This window comes from Melanostigma gelatinosum (genome assembly GCF_949748355.1).
Source record: "Melanostigma gelatinosum genome assembly, chromosome: 2".
Taxonomy (NCBI): domain Eukaryota; kingdom Metazoa; phylum Chordata; class Actinopteri; order Perciformes; family Zoarcidae; genus Melanostigma; species Melanostigma gelatinosum.
The window spans coordinates 32,712,998-32,727,478 of record NC_136635.1 but is presented as its reverse complement, the minus strand read 5'-3'; the positions used below and the strand labels follow the sequence as shown (position 1 = coordinate 32,727,478).

The following is a 14,481-nucleotide window of genomic DNA, read 5'->3' as shown; positions in this document are numbered from 1 at the left end:
ACACACACACACACACACACACACAGATATATTCAAGGTGAGGCTGAAGATCCAGAAGAGGCATCATATGCAAATAACCCATATGTGCTGCCTGTCAGAGCCTCACAGGTACTCTGGACACACACGCACGCACAAACACACGCACACACACAAACACACACACACACACACACACACACTCACACACGCACAGGTTTACAACATAATTAACCTCTGACTCGCCTTCTGCTCGACTCTTCATCTTTTCCTTTTAAAACTTTGGAGATGTTTTTGCTGTTCTGATCTCATTTTATATTCTTTTCGGACTGAATATTTTCTCAGTGTGTTTTTTAAAATTTTTATCGAAATTAACTGAAACCTGGAAAAAGAATAAATAAAATCTATAAATCTTGGAGAGTGCAGTGATTGGAGGTTCATGGGTTCAGACATGGCCCTTTAGACTCAGCCTTCACATGAAGCTCTGTTGCTACTGATCTTCATCACAAACACCATGCTTTTGGGGTTTCTTTCTGTTTTTTAAAGAGGACATTGATCTGAAACAGATGGAATCCCAGTTACATCCAATTCTTCCTTTGACATGTAGGAATGTAAAACCTGCAGGACGAATATCAGCGCCGATCATCAGTGAGAGAAGCTGCAGACTCTCAGACTCTGACCTTCTTCTTCCTTCTGCAAGAAACAAAAACTCTGAATCTGCAGTTTACAGTAAACAGGTCCTCTCGTGACGACGGAGGAGGAAGATTTGGGGTAAAATGCAAATCAGCTGCGAATTATACATCAGCTCAGTGAGAAGCTTTTACTGAAGAAAACGAAAAATGGAGGCTGTTATTTTACAAGCTCCACATCTTGTGACAGCTTTATGAGAAGAAAAGATCTCAGAATTATGAAAAAAGCTTTCATTGAGGAAGACGATGTCTTGTAACCATGACATCTTTGTCTCATAGATACTGAGATGTAAATATGGGAGCGATGATTACAAATCTCCTAAAAGAGTGAATACATGATGAGACTGAAACTCTTTCTTTGGTATTTGCTCGAGCTGATTTCAACACTAGGTTTTGCATTAATATTTTTCCCACTTGACTTTTTCAAACTGAAACCTGAAGGTGCTCTGAGCATGTGCAGTGCGTCTCTTTGTGTCAGTCTACTGCCAACAGCAGCGTCTCCAACGTCCATTAAAGTCCCAGACGAGTCTGCCATGATGAGCTGCCAGATGGCGAAGTGGAGCCTTTGATAACCATCTTTAACAAAGGTAGTCGAGTGTGTGTGTGTGTGTGATGGGTGGCGGGGTTCCTGGGATCAAAGATTCCAACGTCGATGGTAGACACAAGTCAAGAGCCAGACGAACACATCAATAATTCACCACACACACACACACACACACACACACACACACACACACACACACACACACACACACACACACACACACACACACACACACACACACACACAGGGTAACAGAAGTTGTGCTGAGACAAAGACTGAAGAGGACTGTGGTTGTAAAATATGACAGAAATAGACGAGAATGTCTGAAGTTCAGACTTTCTTGTCTAAATATTTTATTAACCTTTAGTTTTGTTTTTATGAAATTCTGCTGATTCATTTTTCACCTCAAATTACTTTTTATTCCCTTCTAGCAACATCATTTATAATTAAACTGTTTAACTTAAAAGACTTGTTTGTTTTCACTCAGAAACATGTTGTCAATACATTACACTGTGAGCCTGTACATCCATTCAAATATCATGACACAATTTCATTCAATCGACCGTAGAAGCCTAGAAGACATTATACAACATCTGAAGTCATCCTCCTGCTGCTTGGATATTCTACCAACACACTTTTCAAAAATATTTCAAACTGCATGACCACTGATCTCTTACATATTGTAAACACATCCCTTCTCTCAGGTGTCTTCCCACAAGCCCTAAAAACTGCAGTTATTAAACCGCTCCTAAAGAAGGCTAGTTTAGACTCCGCAACGATGAAAAATTACAGGCCAATATCAAACCTCCCATTTTTAAGTAAAATAATTGAAAAAGCGGTTTTTCAACAGCTGACCGACTTCTTGGCCGTAAATAACTGCTTTGATGTTTTCCAGTCAGGCTTTCGACAGCACCACAGCACTGAAACTGCTCTTGTTAAGGTTTTCAACGACATCCACTTAAACATAGACAATGGCAGAAGTTCAGTCTTAGTGTTACTGGATCTCAGTGCTGCATTCGACACGGTCAACCATGCCATACTCCTAGAAAGACTAAACATCTGGGTGGGACTCTCTGGCACAGCACTTAACTGGTTTGAATCCTACTTGAAGGGCCGAGAATACTTTGTGTCTGTAGCTGATTACACATCAGAGCTGACTAAAATGACATGTGGTGTTCCCCAAGGCTCAATACTGGGGCCTCTTCTGTTCAACATCTACATGCTTCCACTAGCTCAGATTATGAAAAACAACAAAGTGTGTTATCATAATTATGCAGACGACACACAAATCTACATAACTATGTCACCAGGGGACTATAATCCCATACAAGGGCTGGGTAACTGCATTGAACAAATCAACAACTGGATGTGCCAGAATTCTCTTCAATTAAACAAAGATAAAACAGAAGTAATTGTTTTTGGTACCAAGGACGAACAATTGAAAATCACCGCTCAGCTTCAGTCACTGATGTTAAAACCCACAAACCAAGCCAGAAATCTAGGTGTAGTTATGGATTCAGACCTCAACCTGAACAGCCATATCAAGACAATTACAAAATCAGCCTCCTATCACCTGAAGAATATATCAAGGATTAGAGGATTTATGTCTCAACAGGATTTGGAATAACTTGTCCACACATTTATCTTCAGCAGACTGGACTACTGTAACGGTGTGTTTACAGGTCTCTGTAAAAAGTCCGTCAGAAAGCTGCAGCTGATTCAGAACGCTGCAGCTCGAGTCCTCACTAAGACCAGGAGGGTGGATCACATCACTCCAGTTCTGAGGTCTTTGCACTGGCTTCCTGTCCAACAAAGAATTGACTTTAAAATCCTGCTGTTGGTTTACAAAGCACTGAATGGTTTAGGGCCAAAATACATCTCTGATCTGCTGCTACCTTATGAACCATCCCGACCCCTCAGGTCGTCTGGGACCGGTCTACTTTCTGTTCCCAGAGTCAGAACTAAACATGGACTAAACATGGAATAAACTGTTCTGCTCCACATATCTGGAACAAAGTCCAGAAAGCTGCAGGTCTGCTGAGACCCTCAGCTCCTTTAAATCAAGATTGAAGACTTTTCTGTTTGCTGCTGCCTTTAATTGAACCACATTCAATTCATATATTCATCAATTTCCTGCATTTCTGCATTTTACTACTGTATTTTATTTCTTACACTGTTTTAAAAAAAATTTTTTAATGCAATGAATGTTCTTAATTGTTCTTAAATCTCCTTTTATTTTGCCTTATGTTTTGATGCTTTTAATGGTTTCATGTGAAGCACTTTGAATTACCTTGTTGTTGAAATGTGCTGTACAAATAAACTTGCCTTGCCTTGCTTTATGGGGTCAGATCAGTCTCAATAATCACAAATGCGCACAGAAAGTGTAAGGATGACAGATACTAGAACCCAAAAGCACAACTCAGAGACAAGATTCAGGTAAAGGTTTCTTTACTTGGTAAAGGTAGGGTCAACACCGGGAGGTCAGTCCAACAGGCAAACAAATCCAACAAGGGGCAGGCAAACATTCAAGGTCGAGAAAACAGGCAGACAGGGTCGGAACAGGCAGGTCAGAATAGTACGATATATAACACTGGAGAGCTTGGCAGAGACACACAAGACAATCTGGCAGAGAACAAGTGCAAGTGAAGGGACCTAAATAGTGAGGGCTCATGAGGGGATGGGCTGCAGGTGAGATGGGTGAGGAGGACCAGGTGAGGGGAATGAGAGGTGATCGGGTGTGAATGGTAGGATCTGAAATGACAGGAGAGTTCGTGAAATAAGCAGACAGGATGAAAATAAACTCATATGAAGGAGAATTCGTGACAGAAAGAGTCACAAATGCGCAGAGAACAATTCACAAATATATTTGATATTTGTGATTTTATTTACATTTATATAAATCGTAATTCATTTATTTGTGCATTGGAATGTATTTGTGAATCGTTCTGCGTGCATTCGTGATTATTGAGCAGCTAGCAGCTAACCTGCAGAGAGCACCAGAGTTTGATTACAACGGACTCAATTTTGTTTTGTGAAAAGTTACAGGAAGCCACAAGCGGTTGAGTAGTTGCAGTGGAAAAGGATTAAAAACTGGAGCGGCCCTCGTCCTCCGCTTCCACAGTAGTTACCTCCGCCAATGATGTCAGCAGTTAGCATTCAAGCTAGTAGTGCTATCAGCATGTGAGTTGATTTACTGTTCAATATGATAACTCTCTTTTTTTCATTTTTCAGAAATCCTGTTGCCTCCACACAGCTCTCCACATGTCGACGGCTGAGCCAGCGACTAGACGCTAACGGCGCTAACAGTGCTAACAGCGCTAACAGCGCTAACAGCGCAATCAATGGCAACAACACCCAACTCTGTTCGTCAGGATTACAGAAAAACAACTTTTCCGATTTTCATGGGGCTTGGTGGAGGTGTGCAGCATGAGTTGAGGAAGAAGTCACTAAATATTGGAGTGGATCCGGATCACAGGGCGGAGTCACACATTATTTCTTACTGTTACCTGTTACCGTCTCTGCCTTCACAATTCTCTCAAGGACAATTCCTTCAGTGTGAAGATGACACAATAACACTGCAAATGTTCATGTCGGGTTTTTCTGATGATGTGAATTCCTGCAGCTTGTTACCATGGTAATCTCATCCACTTTGCTTCCTTCCATCTTGCTGGACATTAACACGGAACAAGAGCTGTGAGTCCAGCGGAGCGATCAATGTCAACCCGCCAACACCCGACAGGAGCCCCGGTGAGAGGACGAGGCTCTAAACACAGAAACACGGACTGTTTATTCTGTTAGAGCATGAATGGAACTGTAATGTAAAGTCACCAGTGATGAGCAGCTTGAGGCAGTTTCCTGGTTGCTATTTGTTTCAGTTTAATACACAATACGTTAGTCCGAACGACGCATATCTTAAATGAGAATGTGTCATTTACAGTTAAAACCTGTTTAATATCCAGCTTTACAACGCACATGTATTTAGAACATGAACTGATACTGACATAAAGTACAGTGACGTGATGATGATATGAACATTAAATGTAATTATGTAATTGTTAACAAAAAATAAAGTAAAGCGACAACTTTCCCAAGACGCTCTCTGCAGTAATCTTATTCTCACTGATGATGCGCATCTGCAAGCATTTATATTCTTTTAAATACTGTGAATAATCAAATTACGTTAATTTACATATTAAGCTACTGTAACAAGATTTATCTTTAAAGGTCTTGGGCCTCAAACGCTGCTAAATAACAAACAATATCTCAATTCTTTCACTCTTCCTAAATACTGACGAATATTTTATGAATAATCGGTTCAATTCTTCAACTGTTTTTTTAGATGTAGTTTGCATTCAAGCTAGCACTATCAACTAACAGTGCTGATGAGCTAACAATGTTGATGAGCTAACAGTGCTGATGAGCTAACAGTGCTTACAGCGCTAACAATGTTGATGAGCTAACAGTGCTGATGAGCTAACAGTGCTGACAGCGCTAACAGTGCTGATGATCTAACAGTGCTGACAGCGCTAACAGTGCTGATGAGCTAACAGTGCTGATGAGCTAACAGTGCTGACAGCGCTAACAGTGCTGATGATCTAACAGTGCTGACAGCGCTAACAGTGCTGATGAGCTAACAGTGCTGATGATCTAACAGTGCTGACAGCGCTAACAGTGCTGATGAGCTAACAGTGCTGATGAGCTAACAGTGCTGACAGCGCTAACAGTGCTGATGAGCTAACAGTGCTGATGAGCTAACAGTGCTGATGAGCAAACAGTATTTATCTGAGGGGGAACCAGAGGGTGGCTGCTACGCTTCCATGACAACGCCGTCAGTCTGGATGGTGTTATCAGGTGGCAGCCGACAGCCGTGAGCTAACGCTTCCGTGCACTAACATGCACTAATAGGCATGTGGCCGCCGGCTATGTGAAGGGAGAGAGACTTCATTCTCTGCTCATGTAGACTTTACTCCTCTATATCTTCACATAATAGTTTAATCATATATAAATGCACTGAATGTCGTACAGAGAAACTTTAATATCTGACTTCGTAGACAAATATAAGTTCCAAACCTCTAGAGGGTGTCTTGCTGCAAATATGAATTTTCCACATCATAAAATATATGAAAAAAGCTCCATTAATAGTCTTCTACATGGATCTTGTAATTGGATTGGCCAAATGTGTGAGAAAATGAATCCCTGACGTCAACGAAGGCGCTCTAAAAGAAATGGATGTGACGATAAAGTTTGTAAGGTGACATGTTTTGGAGGTTTCACTTCCTGTAGGAGACGGCTTATTGGCGGGAGGAAGAGCACCGAGTAGCAGCACCAATGAAATAAGGAGAAGAGAGAGATCCTCATGTCCACTCTGATGGGTTCTCTCATTCTGCTTTCATTGGGAACAAGATCGGAGGAAAATTAGCCCTGACGTCGGCACTGACAGGAAACGAATTAACTTAAGAAAAGCAATCTGAGCTCACGTCGCCTCCTCTGGACATGTGTCTATTACACACAACACATCTGGCCCCACCTGTTCAATCCTAAAGGTCGAATGTGAAAATCATTCAGAGATATTGAGAAAGTAAATTAAGTCATGAAATTCTTCAAAAGCTTCCATTTTTGCGATCACATCTGTCAATCTGAATTCTCTCTGAAGCTCTTTTTTCATTCAACACGTACCCATTAAACGTGAAATAAAAAGCATTCATGAAAACAAGATACATCCTCTGAGTCACATACTGACGAGCTCCTTTCTGTTGTATCTGGTATGAAAACCAAATAATTTACATAAATACAGTTGTTAATATCATTAAGATTATTAACATATCTCAACAATAACAGGGCATCACAATGGAGGCGGCGTTACACGCATGTGAAATGAGTGTAGCGGTGTACATGTGTGTGTGTGTGTGAGTGTGTGTGTGTGTGTGTGTGTGTGTGCAGTAAAGTAAACAATAACTATGATATAACTCAACCACACAGAACTGGTGAACTCAGGTTCAGCAGGCGGGTCCTGGACCTTTAGCTATTAAAGTACAGTTTACGACAAAGAAATGTCTCTGTTCAGGTACCGGAGCTCCACTGGTTTACGTAGCTTTCTGGAAAACAAATCCTCCGAATGGCAAGGCAAGGCAAGGCGGGGCAAGGCAAGGCGGGGCGGGGCAAGTTTATTTGTACAGCACATTTCAACAATAAGGTAATTCAAAGTGCTTCACATAAAACCATTAAAAGCATCAAAACATGAGGCAAAAGAAAAGGAGATTTAAAAACAATTAAGAACATTCACGGGGCAAGTAATCTGTTTTCTTCTTCAGAATCCAAAAACATTCTGTTGTTAACATTTCCTGCCCTCCTTTCAGCACCCTGAGTCACATTGATGGCACAGAGTCACGGTGAACGTAGCCTTGGCGACGTCATGGGCGTGTCACAGGACTTCCTGTGGCCCTCCTCCAAATGAGCCACCAATGTTTGGTTTGAGTTGAATCACACACAGGTGAGATGTTGACGCCTGATGGGGGATGGCATGGTTTAACCCAAATCCAGCTGTTGAATATGCCATGTGTTTGTTCCAACCACACGGTGAAGTCCCATCGCTATCATTATCTGACCACAACACCCATTCTGGCTGCCAGTGTTAAAACTGAAGCTGCTTTCATGTCTGCAGGTTGTAAGATGTGAAGTAGTTTGGGAGAGGCAGGATCAGTAACAGCTTTAGACAAGACAGTGTGGACACATGTGGATTATTGGGAGTGGTACATTAGCACAGCCAAATTTAAATTAGAGGCAGGAAAGGTATTTAAAAAATATCAATAAAAATGGATGTCCAACGGGAAACATAAAATGAGATAAAAGGAAATTAACAATCTGCCTCTGACAGATGAGTTCTGGTTCTCACTGCCAAAAAAAAAACAAAAAAAACTTAAAGCAATATATTGATAAACCTCCCGAGCAAACGGAAACCTCTGAAAAGTGAAGTCAATGCTGAAGTGTTCTAAACTTGCATTCTCTCTAATGTCCATCAGGGGGCGACTGCTCCGATTGTATTGAAGTCTAAAAAGATGGCAACAGCCAAAAACCAAGATGGCGACAACCAAAAACCAAGATGGCGACAACCAAAAACCAAGATGGCGACGGTCAAAAACCAAGATGGCGACGGTCAAAAACCAAGATGGTGAAGGCTAAAGAACCGAGATGAGGACACCCACCATGACGAATGTGAGAGAAATGGCAGTCCACAGACTAATGGGTTCACTACGCCCACTACTTATCAACAGGCTCTGGCCCCAAGGACACATTTATTTGGCTTTTGTATGCAATGCAAAAGTGTGTGTGTGTGTGTGGTGTGTGTGGTGTGTGTGTGTGTCTGTGTGTGTGTGTGTGTGCGTGTGTGTGTGTGTGTCTGTGTCTGTCTGTGTGTGTGTGTGTGTCTGTGTGTGTGTGTATGTCTGTGTGTGTGTCTGTGTCTGTGTGTGTGTGTGTCTGTGTCTGTGTGTGTGTGTGTCTGTCTGTGTGTGTGTGTGTGTGTGTGTGTGTCTGTGTGTGTGTGTGTGTGTGTGTGTCTGTGTGTGTGTGTGTGTGTGTGTGTGTGTGTGTCTGTGTGTGTGTGTGTGTGTGTGTCTGTGTGTGTGTGTGTGTGTGTCTGTGTGTGTGTGTGTGTGTGTGTGTCTGTGTCTGTCTGTGTGTCTGTGTGTGTGTCTGTGTGTGTGTGTGTGTGTGTGTCTGTGTGTGTGTGTCTGTGTGTGTGTGTGTGTGTGTGCGTGTGTGTGTGTGTGTCTGTGTCTGTCTGTGTGTGTGTGTGTCTGTGTGTGTGTGTGTGTGTGTGTGTGTCTGTGTGTGTGTGTATGTCTGTGTGTGTGTCTGTGTCTGTGTGTGTGTGTGTCTGTGTCTGTGTGTGTGTGTGTCTGTGTCTGTCTGTGTGTGTGTGTGTGTGTGTGTGTGTCTGTGTGTGTGTGTGTGTGTGTGTCTGTGTGTGTGTGTGTGTGTGTGTGTGTGTGTGTGTGTGTGTGTGTCTGTGTGTGTGTGTGTGTGTGTGTCTGTGTGTGTGTGTGTGTGTGTCTGTGTGTGTGTGTGTGTGTGTGTGTCTGTGTCTGTCTGTGTGTCTGTGTGTGTGTGTGTGTGTCTGTGTGTGTGTGTGTGTGTGTGTCTGTGTGTGTGTGTCTGTGTGTGTGTGTGTGTGTGTGTGTGTGTGTGTGTGTGTGTGTGTGTGTGTGTGTGTGTGTGTGTGTGTGTGTGTGTCTGCTTAAAGCGTCTGAGTAGAGTGAGATTTCCCTCCAAGCCTGTTTGAGATTCAAAGCTTTAGAATTGGACTTTAAAGTGCAGGTCGGCTACGTTGGGAAAAAAAAGAAGCTGTTTATCCTCCAGAGACTCTCTAAAGTTTGGGCTTTTCAAAGTTTTGGAATCCAAAAAACAACTGTCAGAACAACAGCAAGAGGGCGAAATAAAGAAGGGAGTCTGTTCAAGACATCCGAGTCTTATCTGAGAACCTTTCAAAGATCTCAGGTAAGAACAAAAAACTCAGCTGAGACTGAAACACAGTCGGGATAAAGAGAACAATCGAGAAAATACTGATTCTTCTGAGAAAATACTGATTCTTCTGAAGACATCGGAAACATGTTCATCGGAATCATTTTTCTTGTGGAAGTCAATGGCAGTTTGACTTGTGTGCATGTCGTCGGTGTGTTTCAGGTGCGTTCAGGTGTCTGCAGCGTACCGTGAGCAGAGGTTCTGCTGAGTGACTCTGTGTATAGAAGTCTATAGAAAATGACTCTACTTCTCTCTTGATTTATTCCCTCAGTAAACATTGTAAACATGAGTTTATGTCTCAATCTCTAGTTTCAAGTCTTCTTCAATACAGCATGATGTTCATTTAGTACATTATGGTCCATTTAGAGTCACACAGACCATAAAGCAGGGGATGCTTTAGGGCGGGGCTACACGCTGATTGACAGGTCTCAGAGACGTATACGGCGTCTCTACGTTGCTCCTCCTCAGTCCTTATACGGTCACTTCCTGTTCACTGGTTGCAAAAAAAACAAAGATGGCAACAACGAAATCGCCGAATTCAATGCTTCACAGCATCAGTCCACACACCGATGAGTGACAGACAGACGGGAGACGTCATGTCTCTATCGTGTACTTGTTGAATGTGTCGATACATATTTGGGAAAGTGCGAAAGCTCAGAAAAATCAACCTCGCTCCGGAAAAAAAAATGTGACAAAATATTGACACAAGTCAAAAGAACTTGAGCAAACATTGATAAATGATAAGAGGAAACATTCAGCTGGCGGGTCCGGTGGTGTGAGGGATTATCTGCGGACAGACAGACGGATGCACGGTCACGTGTTTCAGACAAAAGATGTTGATTCATAGACGTCTGTGTATCTGATCAGCGAGTACAAAGTCATCTGCCCGTCATCATCCAGCATCCGGCCCAATATCCACTTCCTGGTCTCCTGAAGTCTTGATGGTAACTGACCGAGCACTCAGCTGCTGAGGGAGGCACTTTATTTTGGGCTCCAGTCCGATTCATTCGATTCCCGTCCTGCTGTCGCTCTGTGAAGCTGCTTCGCTGACACTGACACAGTTCAGCCGGCAGCCCACAGACTCTCTGCCTCCTGATGCAACGCTCTTCATGTCTTCTTTCTGCTCCTCACACTTCTCTCTTTACGCTAAATGGTTCGTCTGTTGGCAGTCTGGTGGTTTCATTTACCTGAGTGGGATCTTCACTGCAGATGGAAAATGAGTTATTGATCTTGAAAATGATAATATTCTAATATTCTCTGAGGAAAAGGTTGAAGTGAAGCGGCCGCGGAGGTCAGCAGGAGGAAATGTTTTATCTTATTCAAAAGCTTCTATTCTGAATAACAACGATATTAAATGTATGACAGCTTTTATTATTAAGTTTTGAGATCTTACAAAGAACATGTTCACATTCGGGTCTTTTACTCTTATTATATTTAACTTGATTAAGTTCTTGAGTCAACATTCAAGATTCTTGAATGTTGAATGAGTTACAAACGACGTAACGTAAACAAAGTTACGTAAACAAAGTTACGTAAACAAAGTTACGAAATCAAAGTTACGTAAAACGTAGCTGTGCCTACGGTGTGATCGAATCTGAGTTGTAAAAATTGTAAAAACATCGTTGCGTAAAACATCGTTGCGTAAAACATCGTTGCGTAAAACATCGTTGCGGCCCCTTTCACTGACAAATTTGTGTGAACAAACTTCTCCTGGACACGCCCACTGAACACCAGCTGAAATACCTCGAGGGGTTTCACCCTGATACAGTAAATCTGTTTTCTGGTGTATTTCCACTTTACTTCTTCGTTGGTTCTTCTCCGCCTGTATCAGATGAACACAAAATAAAAGATGAATAGTTGTTCATGGTGTGTAGCAGGATGGAGAGTTGCACTTTAACACTGATAGAATGCTGTTTCTAGATCATCGTAAGTATCACACTGACGAATCCTCTGTGTCATCATCACAACACACAGTTATCATCTGACACCACATATTGATTCTAAAATGTTTTTATTACAAACTAAAGGAGCTCATGCCAGAACTCTATCTCCACCTTCCTTCCTCCAGCAGGACTGTAACCATGGCAACTGCTGTAGCTAGCATCCTTCAGCGGTAACCACGGCGTCGCTGCTGTTGGTCCTCCGACCAGAAATCAAAAGTCTCTCTCTCTCACACACACACACAAACACACACACACACACAGACACACAGACACAGACACACACACAGACACACACACAGACACACACACACACACAGACACACACACAGACACACACACACAAACACACACTAACACACACTAACACACACACACACACACACACACTAACACACACACACACACACACAGACACAGACACACACTAACACACACACACACACTAACACACAGACACACACACACACACACACAGACACACAGACACACACACACACACACACACACACACACACACACACACACACACACACACACACACACAGACACACAGACACACACACACTAACACACACACACACAAAGACACACACACACACACACAAACACACACACACACACACACACACACACACACACACAGGTCAGGATCAGTGGTCGGGTGGAAGCGGCTTCACTCAGTGATTCCACTGAGTGAAGCCGCTGTTCTGTTCAGGAAGCCTCTCTTCACGCCGTCATTACACTGGAATACGTTTGCACGTCACCTTTCAACTCCTCTCACAAGTGATCCTGTTGAATCCACACTCCTGCTTTTGGAGTTTTTCTTAGATTTTATGAACGACGTGAGATTTATTGATTTTTTTATTTTACTGTACTGTAATCCTGCTCAGATTGCTTTACACGTCTTCGCAAAACTGTCTGGATGCGAATACATGTTTATCTTGGCTGAAGTGCCACTTCTCTGTTTTTCACTTCCAGCACAAATGTTTCTGCTGCTGAATAAATCTGAATAAAAGCTCAGTTTACACTTCAGTGGGTATGAAGGAAAGAAAAGGGCTCTTGGTGTTCAGAGGGTGAAAAACAAATGTGGTGAAGGACTGACAACCTCAGACACGATGTAATGGAAGCAGCAAAGAGGTTCAAACACTGTGCTGACATTCATGGTCCCCGGAGGATGAATCTTATGATGTTTGAAGCGTAAACACAATCAGCAGAAACAAAAAGCGTAAAGTAAAAAACAGAAAAGTCGATGTTTCTTTCACGTAACCTGTGAATTTTAGTCACAAACCGAACTCAGTATTTCAGGATCTCTTCCTTTATTTTGAAAAGACGTTCAAGTAACGAGTTGCTGGATTTCTGTCAGAAAGCTGAGAAGTAACTTTTCGTACGATATCATAGGAACCGTTGTGTGAAGATACATTTAAACACAAACATCCAAAAGACACATTGACTCCAGACAGAGAACAGGAAGTGACTCATTTCCCTCTTCACGAAACAACGAACCAACAGGTGGAGGTAGAGTCACTTCGCCTTAACAAGTAAATCACATTCGATTCTGTTCATTATGTTTTTAAGTAGAAAAAGGTCACAAATATAAATGCAACCCAACAGAGTTGAAACATTCTGCTTCAGTCGGTTCAAACCTCCTGATGTGTAAACGAGGTCGAGGGAAGCTGAAACTGGGTTATGATGATGATGATGATGATGGTAATAATATGCACACCTCTTTGATCTCCTCTTTAATGATATGTTGTGTTCGTTCAGTTAAGCTCCACATGTCACACGACAGGATGCAAAGCCAAGTGTGAACTCCTCTTACAATTCATCCGCCTCCATCGCTCGTTCTGTTGAGCTGCTCTTTAAAACCAGTGGACGGTTTCACAGTGTGTGCTGTACACACTGCACCGAGTCAGAACAGCTGTGAGGTCATCCAACTCATCGTCACGGTGTAATCGACGGAGGAAAAGATATCGAGAAACACGCAGACGCTTCTGCGTCGTACAGCAGGTCTCGTTTTTATGACTTTTTGCATTTGAAGGAAAGGTCACGGGGTGTGGCGAGGACTCAAATGCAGGCCGGACAGAGCAGCGTGAAGCAGGTATTTCATGAAATTAAATCAACACAGGAAAGTTACAGGACACGACGGGGGAGTCACGACAAGAGACGAGGGAGAACATCCAGCAGAACGAAGGAACCGGGAACGAGACGAGCCAACCGGGCGGGTAGACGTGGCAACGACCTGGCAGTGAGTGTGTGTGTGTGTGTGACGGGCTTTAAACAGTGATGCAGCAGCGTGAGCAGGTGAGGGAAGTGAAGTGACGAGGTGGGAGTGACTGGCAGGTGCACTGAATAAACTGATTAGGTGAGCGATGGAAAAAACAGGATAATGGCAGCAGAGCTGTGACAAAAGGAGGATTTTCTTTGTTCTTTCATCATAAAATAAGCTCTTTATATTTCGTTTAAAAAGTTTGAACAGGTATCATAACTCAAACACGTTGGCTCAGAGTGAAATGCTGTGTTGCCTTGACAACATGCATGGTCTCCAGAGGATGGATCTCAAGACGATTCCTCTCGTGTCACCACGAGTTTGGAGTTTTTCGGTCCACAGTGAACGCGATGCTGAAGAGACGACATATTTTTGTTTTCCAACAGAAAGTTGACCAAACAGATTCTTCCATGTCTGTGTTTTAGAGCTCATTCCATTGGTTTGGACTTGTCATGGTCCCCTGAGGATGAACTAAAAGAAGTCAATAATTAACCTTCCCTCACAAATGGTTCATGATCAAATACCTGCAGAGCTAACATTCCC

At 42.7% G+C, this 14,481-nt stretch overlaps 1 protein-coding gene and 1 long non-coding RNA gene across 2 annotated transcripts in view; both read right to left on the bottom strand.

Annotated features, from left to right (window-relative positions):
* Positions 1 to 3,777: 3,777 nt before the first annotated feature.
* Positions 3,778 to 14,481, bottom strand: part of LOC306792760 — a 24,198-nt gene continuing 13,494 nt past the window's right edge. Inside the window, exon 3 of the long non-coding RNA XR_013772843.1 lies at positions 3,778 to 3,960. This is a non-coding gene — a long non-coding RNA (uncharacterized lncRNA). The remainder of the gene's footprint in view (positions 3,961 to 14,481) is intronic.
* Positions 8,474 to 9,022, bottom strand: LOC306789723 (uncharacterized protein; the record flags this gene model as incomplete). The annotated part of the gene is made up of 1 exon (XM_079285799.1): positions 8,474 to 9,022. A coding segment is annotated over one exon (549 nt), but the record flags the coding sequence as incomplete, so codon positions are not given.